General features: G+C 40.1%; 1 protein-coding gene across 4 annotated transcripts in view; it reads left to right on the top strand.

The window, feature by feature from the left end:
* Nucleotides 1–26,349, top strand: part of LOC140212608 (F-actin-uncapping protein LRRC16A-like) — a 345,618-nt gene that overhangs the window by 135,611 nt on the left and 183,658 nt on the right. For all 4 annotated transcript variants that reach the window (XM_072283616.1, XM_072283615.1, XM_072283613.1 and 1 more), the window contains 7 exons: nt 4,413–4,510; nt 4,974–5,044; nt 5,331–5,404; nt 7,779–7,854; nt 14,244–14,332; nt 17,923–18,017; nt 25,970–26,056. In XM_072283616.1, coding sequence (XP_072139717.1) covers nt 4,413–4,510; nt 4,974–5,044; nt 5,331–5,404; nt 7,779–7,854; nt 14,244–14,332; nt 17,923–18,017; nt 25,970–26,056 — 590 coding nt within the window. The remainder of the gene's footprint in view (nt 1–4,412; nt 4,511–4,973; nt 5,045–5,330; nt 5,405–7,778; nt 7,855–14,243; nt 14,333–17,922; nt 18,018–25,969; nt 26,057–26,349) is intronic.

The raw sequence follows: 26,349 nt of genomic DNA, 5'->3' as shown, positions 1-26,349 counted from the left end.
TTTTAATTTTTATTTATTTTTCTTTCTCAAATCTGTCAGTTTACAATTTATCCCCAGTTTATTTCTTCTGCCACGTACCAGTGACTTTCATCTGCCTATGGCCTCCTGAAGTGTGTTGCAGTCTGCCTCACTGTTTGCTGAGTACCTGACTTTAGTATTTCTGGATTTTGAAATTGTACTCTGCACAACCAAGTTTATTTCATGAATATGCATCAAAACGAAGAGTGGTAAAAATGCTAATGCTGGAGGATAGCAGTGAATCATGAAATGCCCAGAAGCAAACCCTTCTAGCCCACATCGCCATGACGACTGTAATTCCTATCTGTATCTGCACTAATCCCATTTGCCTGCATTTGGGCCCATATCGCGCTATGGCTTTCCTGTCTAACTTTCCTCCAGTTTGAAAAAGAGCTGCTGCATTACTCTCTGCCTTGTGTCTCTCAGCTAATTTTGTAATCACAAAACAACTGCATCTTTGTTCCCTTGGCTTTCAGTTTGTATAACGTGTTGTCCTTTATCAATGCCTTTTGAATACGTCATCCACCCCCTCATAGAACTCAATGAGTCAAATATGATTTTGCTTGAACTAATTAACTGGCTGGCATTTACTAATGCTTTGTAGGTGTAATTAATTATGTCTCTGAAAGATTCCCAACTATTGACATAAGGCTGACTGGTCTGCAGATGTCAGATTATCTCTATTTTTATGGACAGAAAGGTGTAATGTTTCCACTCCTCCAGGCATTGCTCCCGTAATTTTTTTCTACACCTTTTGTTTCTCTCGATTCAAACCAAAGGACAAACTTTTAAATACCTTTCTCCTTTTTACTCTATCTAATTTCTCTAAAGCTTCCATTATTGTGACATTTGAAGCATCTTATAGCTGATGCTGAAGTATGACAGCCTTGTCACCTCTGCGTTCCTAGAAATGCTGTTGAATTTGTTTATATGGGTAACTGGTGACGTAAAGATTGTTCATGCATAAACTTGTGCTGAGACAATCCTCGTTCAGAATAAAAGTGGTGGGGGCAGGGAGGAACAGAGAGAAAATGAATATGCATCAGGTAGAAATGAGAGAGAATATTTTCAGTGGCATGCAACAACTATCCCGTTATCACTCACTCCATCGCCACTTCTATCTTCCATTTGTACCGTATCATGTTTTTCCAAGCTCCTGTTAATGCCTCTTCAGGATGGAAAAATTGAAATGCAGTACCAGCTGAGGCCACCCACGTGTTAAGTGAACACACCTCCAGTTAATTACAACAAACTGGCAACCTTATTGAAGATTCCAATTAATTGGACAGGATGCTGTTTGAGGCACGTACACATCTGCACCCAGAGCAGTTCCATTGACCTGGGAGTTATCTAGCAATCTACCTTAAACTTTTTTTTAAGGAAAGCTTTGGTCCTAAATAAGCCTTCTTATTCCTGTAACAGCAAAACCAAAGCAGAACAGTTCTGCGACCACTACAGAGTCATTATACTTGCATGACACACTCCCAACCCCGATGCTTGCTCCAAAAGTCGAATCCTTGATTCAATCCTTTATTAGCAACTAGCAAGGATACAATCTTGAAGCAGTGAAACTTAAGCATACCCAAGTGTAAGCTAAGTATTATTCAGCAATGTTAAGCGGTCAGCAAAAGATAAGACCTCAGCAGATCCCAAGCTACAAACTGCAATGAAATAAACAAGAATACGTAACTTATTCCCTTCACTTTTACCATGCCCCCACTCGTGACTGGTTACCATAAATAAACATAATAAATGCAGAACAGAGAATGCAATGCAAATGGGCAACAGATACATGGTTCCTACAATCTCTTTGACTACCCTTTTATTATTTGTAAGTATATTGAAAGACCCTGGCTTCCTTTTTTAATGTGTTCCCTTTGCTTATGCTTTTTACTTTTTTTTGTAGTATTCATCTTGAGTCTCTGGTACTCTGTCAAGATCTAGTTTCAAAATGTTAAGCTTCATCTACTTTAATCAAATTCTACAGTTTTAAACAGCATTTGGTCTGGTATGATGTTAAATGTAATTTGTTGCAAATGCTATTAGTTGAAAACATAAAAAACAATGCAACATTTCTTGAATCCAGAAGTAGTTGTAGATATAAAAGTGTGAATATATGGACTATATAAGGAGGATAGCAAAAGCTTCTTTAGGTATGTGGAAAGGAAAAAAATTGTTAGGACCAAAATTGGGCCCTTGAAGACAGAAGCGGGTGAATTCATTATGGGGAACAAGGAAATGGCAGATGAGTTGAATAGGTACTTTGGATCTGTCTTCACTAGGGAAGACACAAACAATCTTCCAGATGTAATAATGGCCAAAGGACCTAGGGTAATGGATGAATTGAAGGAAATTTATATTAGGCAGGAAATGGTGTTGGATAGACTGTTGGGTCTGAAGGCTGATAAGTCCCCAGGACCTGATGGTCTGCATCCCAGGGTACTTAAGGAGGTGGCTTTAGAAATCGTGGATGCATTGGTAATCATTTTCCAATGTTCTATAGATTCAGGATCAGTTCCTGTGGATTGGAGGGTGGCTAATGTTGTCACTCTCTTCAAGAAGGGTGAAGAGAGAAAACAGGGAATTGTAGACCAGTTAGCCTGATGTCGGTGGTGGGGAAGATGCTGGAGTCAATTATAAAAGATGAAATTATGACACATCTGGATAGTAGTAACAGGATCGGTCCGAGTCAGCATGGATTTACGAAGGGGAAATCATGCTTGACTAATCTTCTGGAATTTTTTGAGGATGTAACTATGAAAATGGATAAGGGAGAGCCAGTGGATGTAGTGTACCTGGACTTTCAGAAAGCCTTTGATAAAGTCCCACATAGGAGATCAGTGGGCAAGATTAGGGCACATGGTATTGGGGGCAGAGTACTGACATGGATTGAAAATTGGCTGGCTGACAGAAAACAAAGATTAATGGGTCCCTTTCGGAATGGCAGGCGGTGACCAATGGGGTACCGCAGGGTTCAGTGCTGGGACCGCAGCTGTTTACAATATATATTAATGATTTAGATGAGGGAATTAAAAGTAACATTAGCAAATTTGCCGATGACACAAAGCTGGGTGGCAGTGTGAAATGTGAGGAGGATGTTATGAGAATGCAGGGTGACTTGGACAGGCTGGGTGAGTGGGCAGATGCATGGCAGATGCAGCTTAATGTGGATAAATGTGAGGTTATCCACCTTGGTAAGAATGGGAAGGCAGATTATTATCTAAATGGAGTCAAGTTAGGAAAAGGAGAAGCACAACGAGATCTAGGTGTTCTTGTACATCAGTTACTGAAAGCAAGTATGCAAGTACAGCAGGCAGTGAAGAAGGCTAATGGCATGCTGGCCTTCATAGCAAGGGGAATTGAGTATAAGAGCAAAGAGGTCCTTCTGCAGCTGTACAGGCCCCTGGTGAGACCACAGCTGGAGTACTGTGTACAGTTTTGGTCTCTAAATTTGAGGAAGGACATTCTTGCTATTGAGGGAGTGCAGCGTAGGTTCACAAGGTTAATTCCCGGGATGGCGGGACTGTCATATGTCGAAAGATTGGAGTGACTAGGCTTGTATACTCTGGAATTTAGAAGGCTGAGAGGGGATCTTATTGAGTCATATAAGATTATTAAGGGATTGGACACGCTGGAGGCAGAAAGTGTGTTCCTGCTGATGGGTGATTCCAGAACCAGAGACCACAGTTTTAAGAATTAGGGGTAGGCCATTTAGAACGGAATTGAGGAAAATCTTTTTCACCCAGAGAGTGGTGGATATATGGAATGCTCTGCCCCAGAAGGCTGTGGATGCCAAGTCTCTGGATGCTTTCAAAAAAGAGATGGATAGAGCTCTTAAAGATAGCGGAATCAAAGGTTATGGGGATAAGGCAGGAACTGGACACTGATTGTGGGTGATCAGCCATGATCTCAGTGAATGGTGGTGCTGGCTCGAAGGGCCGAATGGCCTACTTCTGCACCTATTGTCTATTGACTATTGTGATGTTACATGTGCTCTCTGCTAAACAAGGTGGTCTCTTGAACCTGATACTGTTCTCACAGCCTAAGGATTTAAAAATTGTGGTGAGCACTCTTCTCTCAAGTGGAAAATGGCTTCAGAGGGGACAACATTCAAGCATGAACTTTATGCTTAGCTTGAAAACCAAAACATTGCAGATCTCTGAAATACAGGGAAAATATTGGAAGCGCCCAACTAGTCAGGCAGCAGACCAAGAACACTAACTCTGTTTCTCTTTCCGCAGATGTTGTCGGCATTGCTGACCGTTTCTTGCCTTTTCTGTTTTGATTAGCATTTCTAACCTGTGCGCAATAGTTTATTCCCAAGCAAGCCTGAATTTATAGACTCAGAAGTGTTTTCTGAATAAGATCTTCTTTTTCACATCTGTGTAAAATAGGAAGGTAATGAAAAAGGTGACAATGGAGCCTCCGGATCGGCTCTCATCAGTCCAGGCATTGTGGGATAGTCAGAACATTGCAGAAGCTGGACCCTGTGGTGAGTAAAATTAAATTCCAACTTTGGAGACAAAGACTGAAATAGAATAAAAATGCCTCAAGAAATACATTGTCACAAATTATTTTAGAGATACTCCTACACTTCAAAAGATATCTCCATCAGAAATTATTATTACTGCCATTTAAACATTTGACTGTGCACTTTTGGGAATATTTAGTTTATCATTGAGATAATGAGCGCAGCGTGATGCCACACTTGTTTCTGATGCTACACTTGGTTTACTGTTTATATTGGTATCAGGTGAATTTTGATATGGGACCTGCAAATCACTGTAATTTAAGCAACTTTGTTGTGTGCACATAAAGCTATGATTTTCGTCCCTTTGTTATTCTGCCTTTACTGCATCAAATCACACTAATCCTTCCTGTATTTTGGATTCCATTTACACCCAGCTGAATCTTTCCATAATGTCCTTGTCACATTTGAGATCCTTTGTTTAAAGGTGGATTCTCCCAGATGTATGCATGTGTTTGTGACTGGCTTGGACTGCCATACAGAGAAGAAGTTCAATGGGTAAGAACACTCAGTAGAATGTTTCAGAAACACAGAAAAGTGCATTTGCAAGAAATAGGAAAAAATGTAAATGAAGATATGCTTTTGGATCAGGAAATTATAGTTTTCAGTTTTGCAACTAACGAACTCAACATATTTTATTTAGCATTTGTATTCAGTTATGAATTTTAAGTCCTTGAGGTAATCTAAAACTTTTTAAGGAGTAGTTTAATGTAATTTGCACATAATTACAGACTGGATTAAAAGTTTAGTTGTCCTGCAGTTGAAATCCTTTGTACTTTTAAAGGACGTGGATACAATTTACCTTACACAAGACACGAGGGAATTGAATTTGCAAGATTTCAGCCATCTTGACCATAGGTAAGTCAAGCATTAGTATTTAATGAGGTTGTCCTGATCAATTAAGTTTTTCAATTAATGTTCAAATGCACGTTGATTTCTTTTGTAAGATTAAATCAATGCTGCTGTTACGGAATTGCCTGTTTATTTTGGTGCAAATACATTTCAATTGTTCTCAAAAGACACGTCTTCATAACCAAAAGACTTCAAATCTAAATATTGTGCATGGTTGCATAAGTTTTCAGTGTTTTATTTTAGAAGTAGAACACCTCTTCTGTATTGAAACAGTAGTTCTGAAGTGGAGTGGTTAAGTATGAACGTTCTACTCACCAATATGCTGTAGTTAGCTACAATTTATTCACTTAATTCATTATTTTAACATCAAAGCAAAAAGAGCTCGAAGTATTCCAACTTGAGTTATTTTTATTTACTTGGAGCAATCAGTCAGTTTGGTGCTAATTCTTAAACCTCAGTTTTTATTGATTAGCAGTGGTATTCGGCTGATGCAGGTGAGACTGCAGAATGTATGTTTTGGATTAATTTGATTGAATCTCATATTCAGTCAATTTTGTTTGTTAGTTTTGTGCTTGCTCAGTATCTTTTGACATTGTTTACACTTCAGTTTTTTACATAATTTATTAAGTGTTTTTCAGTGCCTTTGGTTGGTTTATTCTGTTCAACTGTATTTTAAATTATCTCTCAAATTTGACTTCAACATTTTCTGCAAGGACTGAACCAGTTATCATTCTGCTGACCCCAAAAATCTTGGATGTGATTAGTCTTCAGATACAGTGAAGATACACATGTAACCCTCAGGTTCGGCTGGCCGCGTTAGTCAGGGAAGGCAGTCTCTGGCCCTGCCAAACGTATGGAATCTGAGGTGCACAACCTCCTGTTTGTGTGGATGCTGTGGGATCTGTTCCCCCGTTACAAATCAGTACCAGGAAATAACAGACAGTGCACCGTATGCAATTAAACAATTTAGCTTTATAATTCTTAATTTGACTAAAGGGTTAGTAAAGTAAAACAAAACGAAAAGGGCCCATTTTAATGCAACAGTCTAATGTGCACAAGTCGGATCTGATGGCTTTCCTTCCATTGGTCCTCCGTCGATTTCCCTGGGCTTTGTCGACTCCTGGCCCCACTCCAAGTCCACTCTGTCTGGCTGCCTACGACCTCTCCTTTCAGGCATCTTCTCTTCCCCTCTTCCGCCGAACAAAAGACGTAGATCACCTCGGTCTCAGGCACACAACAAGAAAAAACACTCCCTTCATTGGACGGCGCACACTCCAAAGCCCCCATTATCTCTATCCATAACCCAAACACTGCTGCTACAGAAAAAAACATTACTTTGGCAGTGCTTCTACAGAAAGACCATTACATTAGCAGTGAAACCTTTTCCAGGATTTTATACACACAAGTTGCTTCCCTTTCAAAGGGTAATGACATCATAGAACACAGAAAATCTACAGCACATTACAGGCCCTTCGGCCCACAATGTTGTGCCAACCACGTGACCTACTCTAGAAGCTGCCTAAAATTTCCCTACCGCATAACCCTCTATTTTTCTAAGAGTCTCTTAAAAGACCCTATTATATCATCTGAGCCAGACTCCTCAGAAGACTTTAGATCCAATTCGAGGGTGGATGATGTCATAAATGATCAGAGCTAAAACAGAAATTTTTATAGAACGCTATAATCATTGTCAATATTTCTAGACCAGGAAAAGGTAAATAATCTGTCTTGGATTCTATGAATCACTATTAGTGTTCTACAAACTCCTCCAGACCATAGTTTTGTAGCTTTCAAGAGCAGGGGAAACTTTTTTAAACGACAAATCCAGCCCTTTCAAAAATTTGCTTTTGGGTGGAATAGTGAAGGGAACACAAAGGAGAGGGGTAATACTTCCTGCATTGTGATATATGTTCCTGAAAAGGAATATACAGCCAGTGTGTTAATCTTTTTTTTTAGCCCTTCCGTTTTATGTAAAGCACGATCTTCATTAAAGCTACTGTGTTTTACCTTGTTAAATGGGATGTTTAGGTTAGTGGAGTAAACCAAATGGGGAAGGATGTGGTGAGGGTAAGTAAATTGCTCACAGATTTATATTTTTCATGACTTTGGATGTCTTGCATAAATGTTGCAAAAAATCACTATATAAATATAGTGAATTTTAACACATTAAAATGTTGCATAGCTTTGCAGAATTTTGCAATGCAAAGGAACTTTTGTCATATAACATCATCCTGATCAGAAGCTAGTGATTGTATTAGATTGGATAAACCTTTAAAAATGTGAATCAGTAAGATTCATCTATACATTAATTTTATTTGTTTTAGAGATTCATCTGTCAAATCTAAGTTAAATAAATCAATCTTTCTTCATATTTTATTAGAGACTTAATACCAATTGTTGCAGCCCTGGAGTACAACCAGTGGTTCACAAAACTCTGTTCCAAGGACCTTAAACTGGTAAGTAAATATTAAAGTTTTCTGTTAAATGGAATGCTGCAGCATATTGTAAGTATTCTGGCTTGCTTCGTTCATTTTCTGTGGTAGTTACCTTTGGCAGCTAGAGACATGAATGTCAGGTTGTTGGATAGGATGTGAAAGAGAAACCTGCCTGTGGGACAGGCAATGGAACATTCTGCTATCATTGGGATGGTCATTATCTCGCTCCGGCAACATCATGTTTCAGGTCGTGTGTCTCATTGTTGTTTACAAGACCTTGGTGCTCAGAGTTTACTACTTAGAACTGAGACTCTGGAAAAGTAGTAATACTGGGGTTCACAATCATCTCAAACTTTGGTGTTCTGTGCCCTTTTCAAAAAGTTCTCAAAATAGTGGTCAGTCATGTTTCGGCAGAGGAGAAAGTATCCCAAATAACCATGATTAGAGGTCTTCTGTTTTTTACATGCAATTTTATTTTCTCCGCAAGTTGTTCAGTGTGTGCAATTACTTTATAGAACATTTCAGCTTGTCAAAATGAATGGGTGTGCTTAAATTATGACTAGATTGCTTGAGAAGCAATGGGAGTTATATTTTTACACCACTTTATATTAGATCTAAAATATCTACATATATCGATGACACAACTGTTGAAAATGATTGGATATTAAGGATAGCTTATTGCTCCTCAGACTGCCTCAGTAATAGAGAGGTCTGATGTTGAGTCTACTTGCACTGGCATGCCATAAAAATAAAAGCACACATATTCTTTAATCCACTAGCTTTTAGCTTGTGATGTGTGACCTGTGACTTACCCTGTGAAACAGAGAGAGAATACTTTTGCTTGCTTTCACCACCTAATTTTGAAGCAACATTCAAGCAGTGTGAGAAGAAGAACAGAAATAAACAAAGGAAAGCATAGGAGGTAAATTAGGAGTGGGATCCATATCCGGGAATAAGAAGATAAACAAAGTTTTAAAGTAGTTTTCCTTATGGCACTTTCAAAAGCTAATGACACTCAGGTTATCTGGGAATCTGTCCTGAAAATCTGAAACAATAGATACTGCTGAATCATTACTTAAACTGGTGCCAAACCAAACAGCTAATCAAATTTGATTGCTATATCAGATTTCATTCATTAATTTTTATACTGAGAGCCCTGATCTAGAGTCTTGGGCACCAATCAAAAGAATTGAGCACAGAGCCACAAATGTCTGACTTCTCCTTGACAATATAAATCTAATGGAGCATGATTATTATACTGAAGCTTTTGAAATTATTGAGCTACCCATGAGTAAAACTTAGCATGTCTTTATTAACTTGACTGCCTTTGAGAGATCTATCACTTCTTTAGTTCACTCCCTGCTGATTTAGCATGATTTGTGAAGATTAGCCATTAATCACTGGAAGGACAAAACAACTTGTATTTATAGAGCATCTTCAATATAACAACACATTCCGAAGGGATTTGCAACTTTCTCTCACAAAGTTTACCTTGTGTAACTTAAAGATATCAAGAGATGACCAAAAGTTTGAGCAAAGAGATAGGTTTAAAGATACGTTTGTACAAAAGCAAAATGTAGGCTGGAGAGGGATAAGCATAACTAACTGTGAAGGTTGCAGAGCAGGAGAAGTAAAGAACATAGATGGCTGGAAAACATAGATTATGTAATAAAACTCAACTGATCTAGCAAGCTCTGGACTTTGGTGTCATCTTGGTAGATTAGAGTATGGGATGTTATTCCTATTAATACCTCAACACACTTGGAGTTCATTTTTAAGATGTTGCACAATATCATACTTTTCCCATGAAGGGTTGGCAGGAAATGGAGCTCTGGTGAGTTAAAGGAAGCATGGGAAATATCATCTGCTGAACTGTTGGGATATCTGAAGTCAGATAGAGGATTATTGAAGTATCGCTGTAGTTCCCTCAAAGCCTACATGCTAGTTACCATATTCCGGGGTGAAGGATGGATAGGGCTTAAGCAAATGTGAACATGGGTAACAATGACTTTAAGTTTACGGAGGATGGGATGAGGAAGACGGTTTTGGCAAAGAGCTGATAGAGGTGAGCTGGTGAGGCTTGACAGCAGGTAGACTGAAACAGGTGGAATTAAAGCACATAGTGCTGGAAACACTCAGCAGGTCTGGCAACATCAATGGAGAGAGGTCTGCCATCTTCAGGATGAACAGGTCTGAGACTTGAAATGGTGACTTACTTTTTTTGAACTTTCCCTGGCTGCGGCCTGATCTCTGGAGTGTTTAGAGATGAGAAAGCCTGCAGATACTGGAAATCCAAGCAACACACACAAAATGCTGGAGGAGCTCAGCAGGCCAGGTGGCATCAACAGAAAAGAGTCAATAGTGGACACTTTGGGCCAAGGCCTTTCATCAGGACTGGAATAAAAGATAAGAAGTTAGACTCTTCTCTCTCCCCCACCCCCCCACCCCCAGCTCCACCTTCTTGCTCTAGCTTCTCATCTTTTTATTCCAGTCCTGATGAAGGGTCTCAACCTGAAACATCAACTTTTACTCTTTCCCATAGATGCTACCTGGTCTGCCGAGCTCCTCCAGCATTTGTGTGTGTCTCTTGAGTGTTTATGTCATTTGCTGTTTTCATTTTAATTTTCTGCTGGTTTAATGGGTGGAATTGGCTAATGCCAGAGAAGTAAAAATGTGTGATCTTAATGGAATCAAAAAGTGATCCACATTCTCTGTAGAGCAAATACCCACACTAAGGTTGTGAATTATTTGCTTCTGATTCAGACAGCTGTAAGAAGATGAAAGGAGAGGTTGTGTGAGAAGACAATGGCTTTGAGTTTAGCTCAGGAATTGTTTGTTAATTCAGTACTGATTTTTGGGATTTCAGTCTCCATATGTAGATGTAGTGGAGGGGTCAAGAGAAGGGGTATTGAAGTAGAGCTGTGAGTTGTCATAGTATATGTGAGTGTATGGAAGACATAGTGTTTCTGTTACATTGATAGCTAGGAGGGGCATTTTGTTGAAGTGGAAGGATACATCAGCGCCCACTTTGTCACAATGGTTCTCTCAAGTGATGCTATGTCTTAGTTTGGAGAAAATTAGAAGTCGAACCTTTGAACGTTTATTTGGTTTTGAGAAAAGATGGGGCTCATTTGCTCGTTATTATCATTTGAGCTAATTGATAGATTTTTTCCACGATCTAATTGTAAATCTTTTGGTATATTTTCTTTTCTTGCTGGCGGTTTGATGTTTATTTTTAGAAGCTTTTTGTATGACGCATGGCTCCGGGGTTGTACACCTAATGGGTTCTTTTTTTTTCTCACTTCTGCTTAGTAGGTTTTTTTTGTTATCACAATTTTTTTTCAATCTTTAAGATAATGTCTTTTTTGAGACATTGTAAGTGTTGTTACTTCAATGTACTTGTGTTATTTCTTTTATATAATATAACAATAAAAAGATTTGAAAAGAAAGAGTGTATGGAAGACAATGTGTTCAAGGAAATGTGTACTTTTTTATATTTTGGAACTTACCTTACTCCACATCTACATATTTGTTTTTCTATCCATTGATTCCTTTTCTCATGAATTAAGCAATTCAAGGTTTAGAGTAAATTTACATATACAATTGCAAAAATAAAGTTTGTGAACTCTTTGCAGTTACCTGGTTTTCTATATTAATTTGTTGTAAAAAGTGGGGTGATAGAAACCATAGAAAACCATAGAAACTACAACACAGAAACAGGCCTTTTGGCCCTTCTTGGCTGTGCCGAACCATTTTCCGCCTAGTCCCACTGACCTGCACACGGAATAGACTGACCTGCACACAGAATAAGATCTTCATCTTAGTCAAATAATGGACAAACACAATCTGCCTAAGCTGCACAAACAATTGTACTTCTTGTCAATACTGCGTACACCATTTAAACAATTACAGTCTAGGTTCAAAAAGTTATATGAACCTCTTGGGTAATGCCTCTAGAAAAGCTATTTGAAGTCAGGTGTTCCAATCAGTGAGATCAATTTGGGGGTGTGAGTTGTAGAGGTGCTCCGCCTTACATAAAAAAAAGGTACAAAGTCAGGTTACTGACAGAGCTTGCTCTTCTCAAGAAAGATCTGTTTATGTGCACCATGCCTCGATCAAACAACTTTCAGAAGACCTTAGAAGACGAATTATAGAGATGCATAGAGCTGGAAAAGGCTATAGAAACATTTCTAAAGACCTGAGTGTTGTTCAGTCCACAGTAAGGGAAGTTGTCTACAAATGGAGGAAATTCAGTACTGTTGCTACTCTCCCTAAGACTGGGCATCCTGCAAAGATCACACCAAGAGCACAACGTGCCATGCTGAAGGAGGTGAAAAAGAACCTAAGGATAACAGCAAAAGATCTGCAGAAATCTCTAGAACTTTCTACAGTCTCTGTTCATGTGTCCACTGAAAGAAAACACTGAACAAGAATGGTGTTCATAAACAGACACCACGGAGGAAATGACTGCTCTCCGAAAAAAAATTGCTGCACGTCTCAAGTTTGCAAAAACCACCTGGGTGTTTCATAATGTTTCTGGGATAATGCTTTGTGGACAGATAGGACAAAAGTTGAACTTTTTGGCAGAAATGCATTCAACTCTGTTAGAAGGAAAAGGCACACTGCATAAAAACCTCATCCCAATTGTGAACCTCATCCCCATTGTTCCTGTACCTAAAAAGACCAAGGTAACATGTCTGAATGACTGGCGTTCTGTCGCACTCACCTCAATAATAAGCAAGTGCTTTGAGAGACTGGTCAGGTACTACATCTGCAGCATGCTAGCACCCACACTGGACCTCCTATAATTCGCCTACCAACACAACCGATCAACAGATGACGCAATAGCCGCAGCTCTACACACCATCATTAGATTCAAGATTCAAAGATTCAAAAAACTTTATTGTCATTCTAACCGTACATCAGCTCTGCAGGGCAGAATGAGACAGCATTTCCCAGGAGCAGTGCAATCATACCATAACAAACGCAGCACTAAGTAATAAACATAACAACAAATAGTAAAACACAACAGCCACATGTCAGTTAAAATCAAGTTATAAGTGTCCAGTGCAAGTTAAAAGTTAAAAGACCTTAATCCAATTGAGATGCTGTGGTGTGACATGAAGAGGGCTGTTCATGCAAGGTATCCTAGAAATACTGATGAACTGGAACAGTTATGTATGGAGGTATGGGTTGAGATTCCTGCTCACCATTGTTCAAGTCTGATCAGTAGCTACAGGAAATGTTTGGTGGAAGTTATTGCTGCTAAGGGAGGTTCTACCACTTATTAAGTACAAGGGTTCACATGCTTTTTCCAGCCAGGACTGTGAATGATTAAACAATGTATTCAATAAAGACATGAAAAGTACAATTGTTTGTGTGTTATTAGGTTAGGCAGGTTGTGTTTATCTATTATTATGATTTAGATGAAGATAATTTTAAGAGTAATTAACACAGAAAAACAGGTAATTGCAAATGGTTCAAAAATTTTCTTGGGACTATATGTCACCGTGTACAACCCTGAGATTTAACATCTTGTGAGCAAACTCAGCAAATCTATACAATAGTAACTACAACAGGATCAATGGAAGATCAACCAGAGTGCAGAAGACAACAAACTGTGCAAATGCAAATATTAATGAAAAGCAATAAATACTGAGAACATGAGATGAAGAGACCCTGAAAGTGAGTTCATAGGTTGTAAGAACATTTCACTGATAGAGCATGTGAGTTGAATGTAGTTATTCCCTTTTTTTCCCAAGAGCCTGATAGTTGAGGGGTAATAACTGTTCTTGAACCTTGTGGTGCAAGTCCTGAAGCTCTTGTACCCTCCTGACGGCAGCAGCGAGAAGAGAGTATGACCTGTAGTGGAGGTCTCTTCGGCGTTTCAGTAGTTAACCTGTGATGTACTGGGCCAAATCCACTGCTTTTTGTCAGATTTTTTGTTAAAGTGCTCCGGTGTTCCCATACCAGGCTGTGATGCAGGCAGTCAATACACTCTCCACCACACACCTGTAGAAGCTTGTCAAGGTTTTAGATGTCATGCCGAATCTCTGTAGACTCCTTAGAAAATAGAGGTGCTGCCATGCTTTCTTCGCAATTGCGCTTGCCTACTGAGTCCAGGACAGGACAAGTAGTTTGGCTGATTAGCTTTTTACTCATTGTCATGTTGTTTGACTTTATTGCATTTCATATTACAGCACTTTAGCTGACAATCCTGTTAAAACTGACAGAGCTCCTTTTTTAAGGAAGGAGTGTTAATATGGTGGTGAGGAGGGAGAAATCTTGAATTCAGGTTCTCTGTCCAGTGGAATGGAATAATGTGTGTGTCATTTGGGTGTGGTTTGTGCTTTGTTTATCATTATCATCTATTTTTAATTTTAGGCAGATTTCATTTTCTAATTCTTCAGTCCACAGATGTTTGTGACCAAATCCTACGAGTGATTGCTCGATCCACACGTTTGGAGGAGCTGGTGCTGGAAAACGGAGGATTGCGAACGTAAGTACCCTTTGGTTAGTCATTGATTCAAAAGTATGTAACCTCTGGGGGCGAAAAGATTAAATCATCTTTTAAGATTTATAAAACCATTAAATGGCGTTTAGGCTCTGTATATTAAAGCTTCAGAATTGTTATTTGCTTTTCATGTGTGAGCACTCATAATCTGTTCAGTGTTTTTATTTGGATCGGTGCAGCACCCTAAAGAGTTTATTGCGGTCACAGAACATAGAACACTACAGCACAAGACAGGCCTGTCTCCCTATAATCTTGTGCGAGCCTTTTAACCTGTTCTTAAGATCAAACTACCCTTCCCTCCTACATTGCCTTCTCTTTCTTTTTTATCCTCAATGCACCTGTCTAAATGTTCCTTAGATGTCCCTAATGTATATGTCTGTACCACTACCCCTGGCAGGCTGTTCCTTGCACCCACCACTCTCAGTATTGGAACTCAGCATCAGATTTAACGTCACTGAAATATGCTGGGAGATTTGCTGTTTTGCGGCAGCAGTACAATGCAATACTTTAGGAGAAAACTAAATGACACTACGAAGTATATAAAACCTTAAATTAAAAAGTAGTGCAAAAAGAGAAAAGATAGTGAGTTAGTGTACATAGGTTCGTTGTCCTTTCAGAAATCTCATGGCAGAGGGGAAGAAACCATTCCTAAAACATTGTGTGTGTGTCTTCAGACCCCTGGACCACCTCTGGCAGTAATAAGAAGAGAGGATGTCCTGGGTGATGGGGGTCCTTAATGATGGATGCTGCCTTTCTGAGGCATCACCTTTTGAAGATGCTGAGGAGGCTAGTGCCCATGATCGAGCTGGCTGAGTTTGCAACCATCTGCAGCTTTTTCCAGTCCTGTGCAGTGGTCCCTCCAGACCACACAGTGATGGAACCAGCAAGAATGCTGTCCATGGTCCAGCTGCAGAAACTTGCCAGGGCCTTTGGTGACATACCATATTACCTCGAACTCCTAAAGAAATAAAACTGCTGACATGCCGCCTTTGCAATTTCATCAATATGTTGGGCCCAGAAACACCTTCAGAGACGTTGACACCTAGGAACTTGAAACAGGTCACCCTTTCCTCTGCTGACCCCTCGATGAGGACTGGTCTGTATTCCATGACTTGCCCTTCTTGAAGTCCACATTCAATTCCTTGATCTTACTGATGCTGAATGCAAGGTTGTTGTTGATCTTAACCAACTGATCTATCTCACTCTTATACGCCTCCTCGTCAACATCTAAAATTCAGTCAAAAACAGTTTCATCATTGACAAATTTATAGATATTATTTGAGCTGTACCTAACCACAGTCATGGGTGCAGAGAGAATAGAGTAACAGGCTAATTACACATTCTTAAGGTATGCTAATGTTGATTGTAAATGAGGAAGATGTTATTTCCAATCCACACTGACTGTGGTCTTCTGAGAGGAAGTCGAGGATCCATTTGGTACAAAGGCTGGGGTTTTTGAAGCTTGTTGATTAGTACCAAGTGTTGAACGCTGGGCTGTAATCAATCAACAGCAGCCTGACATGGGTATTACTGTTGCCCAGATGATCTAAGTGTAAAAAATCTCTGACATCCTCGGACTTTTAGTTGCAACACCGAGACGTCATCTGCAGAAATTCTCTAATGACTCAGCAGTAATTGGGTGTACAAAGGGAGAACTGGAAGATGAATACAGGGCCCTGGTGGAGGACTTTGTCAAATGGTGCAAACTGAATCATCTGCAGCTCAACATCAGTAAGACAAAGGAGCTGGTGATGGACTTCAGCAAGACTATGCCTGCACTGCTCCCTGTTACTATTGATGGTGAGAATGTGGATGTGAGAAGGACCTGTAAGTACCTAGGGGTGCACCTGGATGACAGACTCGAGTGGATCACCAACACAGAGGCTGTACAGTGGATCACCAACACAGAGGCTGTGTACACGAAGGGCCAGAGTCACCTCTTCTTCCTGAGGAGACTGAGGTCTTTTGGAGTATGCAGACCTCTCCTTCACATGTCCTACCAGTCTGTTGTCACCAGCACAGTCATCTGTGCGGTGGTGTGCTGGGGCAAAGGCATCAACACGTGTGATGTCAACATGCTCAATGAACTGATTAGAAAGGCTGGCTGTGTTATAGGAATCAAACTGGACACACTGGAGGCTGTGGTAGAACAAAGGACCCTACAGAAAACCCTGACAATTCTGGACAATGTTTCTCACTTTCTGCTTGCCACCTTGGCTGAACAGAGGAGCTCTTCAGTAATAGACTAAGACAAATGCACTGCTCCAAAGAGTTCTGTATGAGATCTAATATTTATATCTGTCCATTTGTAATGCTACTGTGACACTGTAATTTCCTTTGGGATCAATAAAGTATCTCACTGTCTTACACCCCAATCACCTTAAAATTATGACCCCTCATGTTAGTCAAGATCTCTCTGTTAAGAATCCTGCCATTAACCCTGTATTCTGCCTTCAAATTCAACCATCCAAAGTGATTCACTACACACTTACCCGGTTTAAACTCCCTCTGCCACGTCTCAGCCCAGCTTTGCATCTTGTCAATGGCTCGTTGTAACCAACGATAACCTTCCATGCTATCAATAGTTCCACCAACCTTCATGACATGTGCAAACACTTCCACATCCAATGTATTTATAAAGATCACAAAGAGGAGGAGTCCCAGATCCCTGCAAACACTACTAGTCACCAACTCCAGGCAGAAGATGCTCCATCTACAGCCACCTTCTGCTTTCTTGGGGTAAGCCAATTCTGAATCCACTAATGGACATAACAACCAGATATCAGTAGATGGATGGTTCACTGTCAGTAACAGGTTCGCTCTCAGGACTTCCTGTCAACGGTAACTTCAGTTTTGTATAAAATGTACATATTATATGCAAAGAGGTAAATCACTATACATAAAACCCAGCCGATCTTGCACCATTTATATGTATTGGTGTATATGCTATACTTTCTTAATGCTGACATTTAGGGCAGCAATGAAGGTTTCTTTCATTGATTTTTCCGTAACAAGTTTTTTTTAACCAGTCAAAGTTGTTAGCCCTGAGCTGAACCCCTGAACCCAGAGGACCAGTGGACCACTTTTAGTCTGGCCTCTACCCTTTGACCTGTTTGGCATGGGAGACCCAAGCAAGAGCCAAAGCACAAGGCCCTGTCTCCAGCCAAGTTAATCCTCCGGGTCATTGAGGCCCGCAAGCCTTCAAACCCTAGGACACGGTTGCAGTCCTTTTGGAGCGTATATACGTCCTCAATTTTGCATTATATATCCCTCAATTTGGACCAAATAAAATAGGTCTGAATTATTTACAATATTGCACGTAAGATATTCGAAATCTCTTTACAGGAACCCAGAACAAAATTAAAATGAGTTGTTGATAACTTTATGGTAACTCCTGATTATTGTCAGAAGGAGCACGGAAGCAGAGTGTGGATGGGATTGAGCAGTAAGATTTGGGTGTAATACATATTTAGAGACTGATCCATGACTCATGGTCCTTAATTATGTTGTACCTGGTTGGGAATTAACATTGAAGTGCATCCCTTGATAGAGTTTTTAATCATTTTTTCTCTTAGGGATTTTGCACAGAAGTTGGCTAGTGCTCTCGCTCACAATCCCAACTCAGGACTTCACACAATCAATCTTGCCAGTAATCAGCTGGAGGACAGAGGTATGTGAACTGCATCCATATAATTAGTCTACAGATTTTTATTAACTTTGCTTCTACATGCAACTGAGTTGCATCTGTTAAGTAGCTAAGCAAGATCACACACCTGTTGGACTAAGAGCAAGCTGCCGGCATCAGATTTCCTCTAGTCTCTGCACGTTTCTCATTATGCAGTCAAAGGGTTCTTAAAAATTGTATTTTTTATGATTGTTAATGGTCGCCTTTGACTGAATACTCACATGGTTCAATCACCTCCGGTGAAAACTGTAAAACTGTTTCGTACAAAAAGTTGCTATTTGCGATGCACAACTACACCAAGACTTCCTCCAGAATAGTTTGCACTCTGTCTCACTCTGCATCAGTTAATGTGAAGTTCCTGTATTCCCATGATTTATACCAGAATAGTTTGCACTCTGCCTCACTCTGCATCAGTTGATGTGAAGTTCCTGTATTCCCATGATTTATGCCAGTTAAACTCGTCACAGAAAGGACACAACAGGGATAGGGTTCTCCTTGTCCTTATCTACCAACCCACAAGCCTCCGTATGCAGTACATCAGTCTCTGTAACTTCCATCATCTCCAATGGGATCTGATCATTTAGTACATCTTTCCCTCTTTCCACCATCTCCCACTTTCAGTAGGGATTACTCTCTATGGAACATCTTTGTCCTCTCATCCCTCCTCACTGCTCTCTCTCCTGGTATTTATCCTTGCAAGCATCCTTCCTCACCGTCACTCAGGGCCCCAAACAGTCCTTTCAGGTGTGGCGAAACTTCACCTGCGATTCTCTCAGGGCCAGCTATTGTATCTGGTGCTCCCAGTGGGGTCTCTACAAAGGTAAGACCCTATGCATGTCGGAGAACCAAACTGTCGAGCACCTTCGCTCTGTACACTGCAAATGGCAGGATCTCCTATTTCAATACGACTTCCTATTCCATTCTGATATGTCTGTCCATGGTCTCCTCCACTGCTATGATGAGGCCACACTGAGGTCGGAGTCACACCTTGTATTCTGTCTGGGTAGCCTCCAAACTGTTCAAGTTTCCTGGCATCTGCAGCCACGATGAAGCCACTCAAGGTGCAGGAGCAACACCCTATCTTCTGTCTGTGTAGTCTCCAACCTGATGGCAAGAATATTGATTTCCCCTTCCCAGTAAAAATATTTCCCACCCCTTCCTCTAGTCCCCACTCTGACCTTTCACCTCTTCTCACCTACCTATTTCATTCCCCTGGGTCTCCTCTCCTATCAGATTCCCTCCTCTCCAGCCCTTTACTTTTTCCACCCACCTGGCTTCACTGCTAACTATTCTCCTTCCCCTCACCCACCTTTTTATTCTGGCATCTTCCCCCTTCCTTCTTAGTCCTGAAGAATGGTCTCAGTCCAAAATGTGGACTGTTTATTCATTTCCATCGATGTTGCCTGACCTGCTGAGTTCCTCTAGCATTTCGCATGTGTTTCCTTGATTTCCAGATCTGTAGACTTCCTCATGTTTATGATCTATAGAATCTCTTGTGTTTAAGTTAAGACACCCCCATTTTAGTCAGGGTGTCCTTTGAAATGATGTTATTTAACTGCATAGCACTGAAAATCAACTGCTACAGATGTGAATGCGTTCCAACAAATTTTACTTAGTTTGATTAAAAACATTTTAGATTTTCATTCTTTTCTGAATTCAAATTATTTTTTCTGCAGCCGAAATGGCCCTGAAATTTCCATTCTCATTTGATTTTCTTTTTAATAGCAAGATCATTTTAAACCGATGTTCTAAACCTGTGCATCTGGAACAAACAGGAAACAAAGCTGCAGATGTTCAAAATCGGAAATAAAAACCAAAATGCTGAAATCACTCAGCAGGTCAGGCAGCATTCTGGAAAGAGAAATGGGTAATTTTTCAATTCTGAAACGTTAAGTGTTGCTCTTTCCATGGTGGTTGTCTAATTTGCTGAGCATTTTCTGTTTCCATATACGCAAAAACACATTGGACTTGTCACATCTCAAAATAATTCGGAATAGCCAGTCAGGGAAATGGGTGCATCAACAAATTGGGTCAAGGCAAATTCCAAGTATAGATTTAAAGGCTTGCTTCAAGAACTGGCTGTGCCTCTAATCAACTATTCTGGTACTTTACGACACTGACATCCACTCAACATTTTGAAAATAAATTTAGTACAAATCTATACTGGCTAATTACTGTACAGTCACTCTCCCCTCAATGCTCAGCAATATGACAGAAGGTTCTGTCTACAGTGTCATTAAGCTGTACTTGTTTTCCATTTACTGATCTCCAATATACCTTGATCAATGACCTTCCTTCCATTTAATGTTCACTGATTATACAGTGCTCAATTCAATTAGCAGTATTTACTGCTGATAACGAAATAGAATAACTAGTGTCAGGAGCCCTACTATCATCATCCTGGGCAGACATCATTGACTAAAGCCTTCAGACCAGCAACCTTCCACAACTCTCTGGCGCAGACAATTCCAGATATTCACTACTCTCTGCGAGAAGAAATTTCTATGTACATCGTCGCTTTATTTTGAAACTGCGTCCCCTTATTCAAGTTCCTCCTGTTAATGAAAACACCAATAGGAGCTGGAGTTGGCTACCAGGCCCCTCAAGCCTGCCTTGCCATTAAGTATGATATTGATTCATCTATACAGACCTCAACTCCTCTTCTGTGCCAGTTCACCATAACTCTCATGTCTTCAATATCTCAAATATTGGAGACCATATCAATGATCTGGTCTCCACTATATCTGGACCAAAGAATTCCAGAGTTTCATACTTTGAAAGAATCCTGCCATCTGCCCTGTCAAGTCCTCTTATGATCATTTATGTTTCATGATTATCCCTCCTTCTCCTGAAAAAAAAATACAATCCTGACCTGTTTAGCCATGCTGGATAGGATTTAGCCTGCTGAACCTCCTTTGGATTGTCTGCACTGCTACTGTATCCCTTCTTTAGTAAGGGTTCCAAAGCTATGCACAGTACTCCAGGTGTGGCCTCACCAGCAACCTGTATAACTTTAACAAAACTTCCCAATTTTTAAACTCTAGCCCCTTCACAATAAAGACCAGTGTAAGCCACTAGCCGAACCGAGGGATACACCAGTATTCCATTTGCGTCCTCATCTTCATGCTGTAATTTTCTGCTAACTTTTTGTAATCCCCACACACGAAAGCTTAGATCCCTCTTTACTTTGCTCATATGTAGCTTCCTTCTCTATAGACAATCTTCTTTTTGATTACCTTACTGAATTATATGTCTTCCTACTTGCCCGCTTTAAACTCCATTTGCCAAGTTTTCACCCAGTCACTCAACGGATCTATATCCCTTTGCAGAATCACGGCAACGTTATCTCAATATGCCTGTCGCTAGCAAACTTGGATACTCTCCATTCTGCCCCTTCTCCTAGTTAGTAAATTAAATTGTAAATAATTGAAGGTCAGGAACTGCTCTCTAAGGCACTCTACTCATTATACTCTTCCAAACTGAAAAAAGACCCATTTATTCCCACTTTTAACACATTTCCTTCAATATTATGAGGTCTCAACTTGTGCTAACAACCTTTTAATATTGCACCTTGTCAAATGTCTTTTGGAAATCCAGATGCACTACTTCTACAAATATCTTTATATCAACATCCTTGAAGCAAACTTGTTAAACATAATTTATTTTTTTATCAAACCATGTTGAGTTGATTTGATTAATCTTGAATCTTTCTTAAATGATTATCCACTTCTACTTTAATTACTGACTCCAGTGTCTTACCAACAATAAATGTTACTCTAACTTGCCTCTTGGCTTTTTACCTTTTATCTTCTACCCTTAGCTCATGGAGACACATTTGCTATTTCCTAATCCATTGGTTATAAAAGAATTGAATCTGAGTTTTTGAAATACTTCAACCAATGTATCCATTATCACTGTAGCTATTTCTTCTGCCTATTATGCTGCTGGCATTTAGGGCAGCTGTGAAGGTCCTCCATCTCTGTGCAGTAGGATTCTTCATTGCTGTTTCTGTAGCAATTGTTTTTTGACCAGTCAGGGTTGTTGGCCCTGAGCTGAACCCGAAGGACAGGTGGACCACTCTTTGTCTGGCCTCTCTCTACCCTTTGACCTGGCATGGGTGACCCTACCAATAGCCAAAGCATAAAGCCCTAACTCCAGTCAACATAATTCTCTGGGTCATTGAGGCATGCAAGCTTCCAAACCCTGCAATGGGGTTGTCATCCTCTTGGAGGTATATAACCGTTTAGAACTACAAAATCACAACAATGATGAAATAAGTTCCAGTTTCCTGGATTTAATAACTTTCAAAGTTTGGTACCATCTGCGACAAAGCAAACAGTGACTCCCTCTTTGGTGCTCCATCCACCACCCGAAATAGTGATTCACTCCACCAAGAGTGTGCTGTGGCTGCAGTCTGTACCATCTAGTCAAAGTAGAGTATATTATCCTATGCCAAAGTACATGTGTGTACATTTGCAATAAAAACTTACTTGCAGGAGCATCACAGGTGCATGGCATCACATTCATAAGAAAAGCATAAATTGTAAAAAGTTTCATAAGAAAGAACACAATGAGAATATAAATAAACAAAGTTGATTAACCAAGATTAGGGTCGTGCAAGTTAGTTTATGAGCTGAATAATTGAAGGAAAATGACTGATCTTGAACATGGGACTTCAGCTTCTGTACCTCCTGCCCGATGGAATCCATGATAAGATGGTATGGCCCAGATGGTGGATTCTTCTCCAAGTGGAGCACCATCCTTACTTCGAAATACCTTGTGGCTTGGTTTAAATTCTGGAACTCTCTCTCCAGAAGCATTCTGGGAATTCCTTCTCCTGAAGAACAGCAGTGGTTCAATGATAGTGTCCACATCTCTATCAGCAGATGATGGCCTTTTTAACATTCCGCCTGGAATGTAAGAACCAGAATCCTTTTTGTACATATTGCAAGTATTTCTGTGTTCTATTTTATACCAGTATCAGTAATGGACTGGATATGGCTACATTTAGCACATTGTCCACCCACTTGCATTTACCTGGGCCACATGTGGAGGCTGAGCAAGCAGTAGGCAGCAGCTAGCTGAAGCTCTGTCTCCATGTTAACTGCAAGAAATGGCTGTGCAGTCTCTAACTTGGCAGTATGACCACTGAATTCTCACAACTTCTGATAACTGCTCTCCCCTGTTCCTTTTCTCTTTTCTCTATCCACCCAGCCCCCACTGCCCTATCTCCCTCCTCTCCCCACTTATCACTATCTGCCAACACCCACACATTCATCCCATTAGTTTCCCTCTCCAACTTCCTCCCTTTATTCCATGATCTTCCTTCCCCTCCTATCAGATTTCATCACCTTCAGTCCTCTGTCACTTCCACCAATCACCTGCCAGCTTCTGACACACTTCCCACCACCTCCATATCTGCCTATCACTACCTATCATTTGCCAGCTCTTGCTCCACCCCTTCACTGCACCATTTTATACTGGGTATCTCCCCTCTATCCTTCGATCCAGGTGAAGGGTCTGAGACAGCAGCTCTCCCATTTCCCTTCATAGATTATAGATGTTGCCTGAACCATTGAATTTCGCCATCATTTTGTGTGTTCCTCCAGATTCTAGCATTGGTAGTCTCTTGTGTCTCCATAACTGCAAGTAACATGGTTTGAATCAACTCTTGTGACTTATTCTCAGTAATGTAGTTTACAAATCATAAAGATATGGCACTTGGCTATCTTAAAGTAAGTTCTACAAACTCCTAAAATCAGGGGACTGACCTGAGCTTCAATGTATTCAGTTTGTCAGCTCTATCCTTCTTCCTTTAGAACTCTGCCTCATAATAAGCTAAAAACAAAATGGTCCTATCTCTTCTGCATCAATCACATGTTGCATACTTGCATGGCAGCGCATTGCACTAAAGCATGTCCCACCTGGTAGTGTGTCATAATTCCTCAAATTCTGAGGATAGCCCATCAATTATGTGACAGTGTTCACTTTTTTGAACTGTCAAATCGTCTTTGATCTGTCCTGTCAGTGGTTGAGGACTCCTTTCTACATCTGAAACATTAAGTGTCGTGTCATGCTGAAATCCTGGTAAGGTTGCCAGCTGTGTCCTGCTTAGACATTGTTCAGCTTGCATTCTAATTGGCTGCATACACTGTAGCATTTAAGGTAACTTGCTCAGCATACAAAAAAAATGCCACTGTTTCTTTCTAAATTATTTATTTACTTCAGAATCTGACATCACTGGCAGGGTTCATATTGATTGGCCATACCTTGAGAAGGTGATACCTTTGGGCTGAGTGCTAGATTGATCATTTCAGAGGTTATCTTTTAAGAGCAAAGCCACATATAACCTTGCTTTTCCATTAGTCTCTGGGTCTTAACACTGTGACAATTGGACTCTTAGCAGAGCTGCAGATTTTTATTTGGAAGTATCCAGGAGCAGTTTCTTGTTGCAGGTTTGCTTCCAGGGCATTATAATCTGATGTGTACCTGATCCTGAAAAAAACTAGGGAAATGTCAACTTCTCTGCTTGATAAAGGCTCCCTGATGTGAAACATTGAGTTTCTCCTTCCACAGATGCTGCTTGAATTGCTGAGTGCTTACTGTGTTTTCTGTTTTTTTTTGTTTCAGATTTCCAGCATCTTCTGTTTATTTTTATTTCTCCATTTCGTCAAGACATCCCCACTTCCCCCACCCCCACAAACTGCACAGTCGCACTCAACAGCAAAATACATCCAGGAAGCTCCTTTCTGGTTTGTACAGACATGGTACTCAAATAGGTCTCTCGCATTAGAACAGCAGTAGCAAGAGTAGAGACTGAATGTTAGAAAAAGCTGCTGTGGAAACATATGAAGGATATTTTTCTCACTTGGATCAAGAATTTGAATGTTTTGCAAAGTAAAAAGAAAGTACTCATAGAGCCAAGTACTCATTAATAGTCAGTGAATGTGAAAACAGGACTGAGAGGTAACTTACAGGGGTGTGTATAGGAACCATCCATAATTTATAGTCTGCCAACTCTTTGCTGAAAGTTAATTTAAGTACAGTTTAAGGCACACTGAAATTTCACTGGTGGTAATCAGCTTGGGAGTATTTGCGTCAATCCATAATTTTTCAGAATCCGTTTGAACTTGCATCATGTCCTCTCAGAGCTGAGTTGATGCGAAGGAGAATGGTGAAATTAAACCTTTCAAACTTGCAGTTTGAGGCAGAAATGTGAGCCAACACAGAGAGTCAAATTGGCAATTATTCTAGGTAAGAAGGTTCCAAAGTGTTTTGTCGGAAGGGAAGGGCCGTAATGTGGAGGGAAGCACAATAGATGTAACCATGGCACATCACCAACATTCGTATTCCTGCTCAGATAATCCATTTTTGCTGGTATTGGTTGAAAAATAAACACCAGGACGCTGGGAGCTCCCCAGCCACTTGTTATGAGATCTCAATGGCATGGCTCTCAGTTTATTGCTTCATCTGCTAAGTGGTACCACTCACAACAGTGGTGCCATCTATTTCAATGCTGCCTACATTCATCAGTAGCAATTACATGACCAAATGTGTAAAGTGAACTTGAACCCACAACTTGTCACTCAAAAGAGATGAAGATTTTTTTTCTAAGTATTTTACCCTCTCCAGGTTTGCAGATAATTCTGTTGTGAAAATGTTTATTTTTCTAAATGAATACTTGAAAATATTACTGCTGTAAAGGCTCTGAATTAATTTTCATTATGTGTAATATGCTTCATAATGAATTCTTCCCATTTTAAATCTATGTTTCAGTCTAGAATGTTATGTTGGCATGAATTAACTGCCTAAGCTGTTTTCAGCATTGAATTACTAAAAACAATGTGCTCGTGCTATAGTTGGAGTTTTGTGACTTTAAGAGATATGTATTTATTTCAGTGTTCAATAAGGATTTAATAATTGGATTTGTTTTGTAGGTATGTCTTCCTTGAGCAGCCAATTTGCCAAAATTCCAAAGGGACTGAAACATTTAAACATGTCGAAAACCTCCTTGTCACCTAAAGGTACTGGAAAAAATATTACTTTCTTCTTCAGTCGAGGGTGTGAGAGGATAATTATGAAATGCATCTAACTTAACTTAAACAGGGAGTTAACAGAAATATGAAGCCAGCAGTCAGTTAATTGCATCAATTGCACACCACCAAATAATGTCAACATTTAATACATCCAGGCTCTTTGTGTTTGAGCAGCTTTTTTTTAGAACACAAAACTAAACCCTTCTCTGTCCTTTAGGGTCCTGTAGTTTCCATTATTTTCAATGTTGCCCATATTTCTTTTCAAATGTACAATGACATCT

Source organism: Mobula birostris, chromosome 19 (genome assembly GCF_030028105.1).
Source record: "Mobula birostris isolate sMobBir1 chromosome 19, sMobBir1.hap1, whole genome shotgun sequence".
Classification (NCBI taxonomy): domain Eukaryota; kingdom Metazoa; phylum Chordata; class Chondrichthyes; order Myliobatiformes; family Myliobatidae; genus Mobula; species Mobula birostris.
The sequence above is the reverse complement of the archived record's forward strand: the minus strand, read 5'-3'. Positions and strand labels throughout refer to the sequence as shown.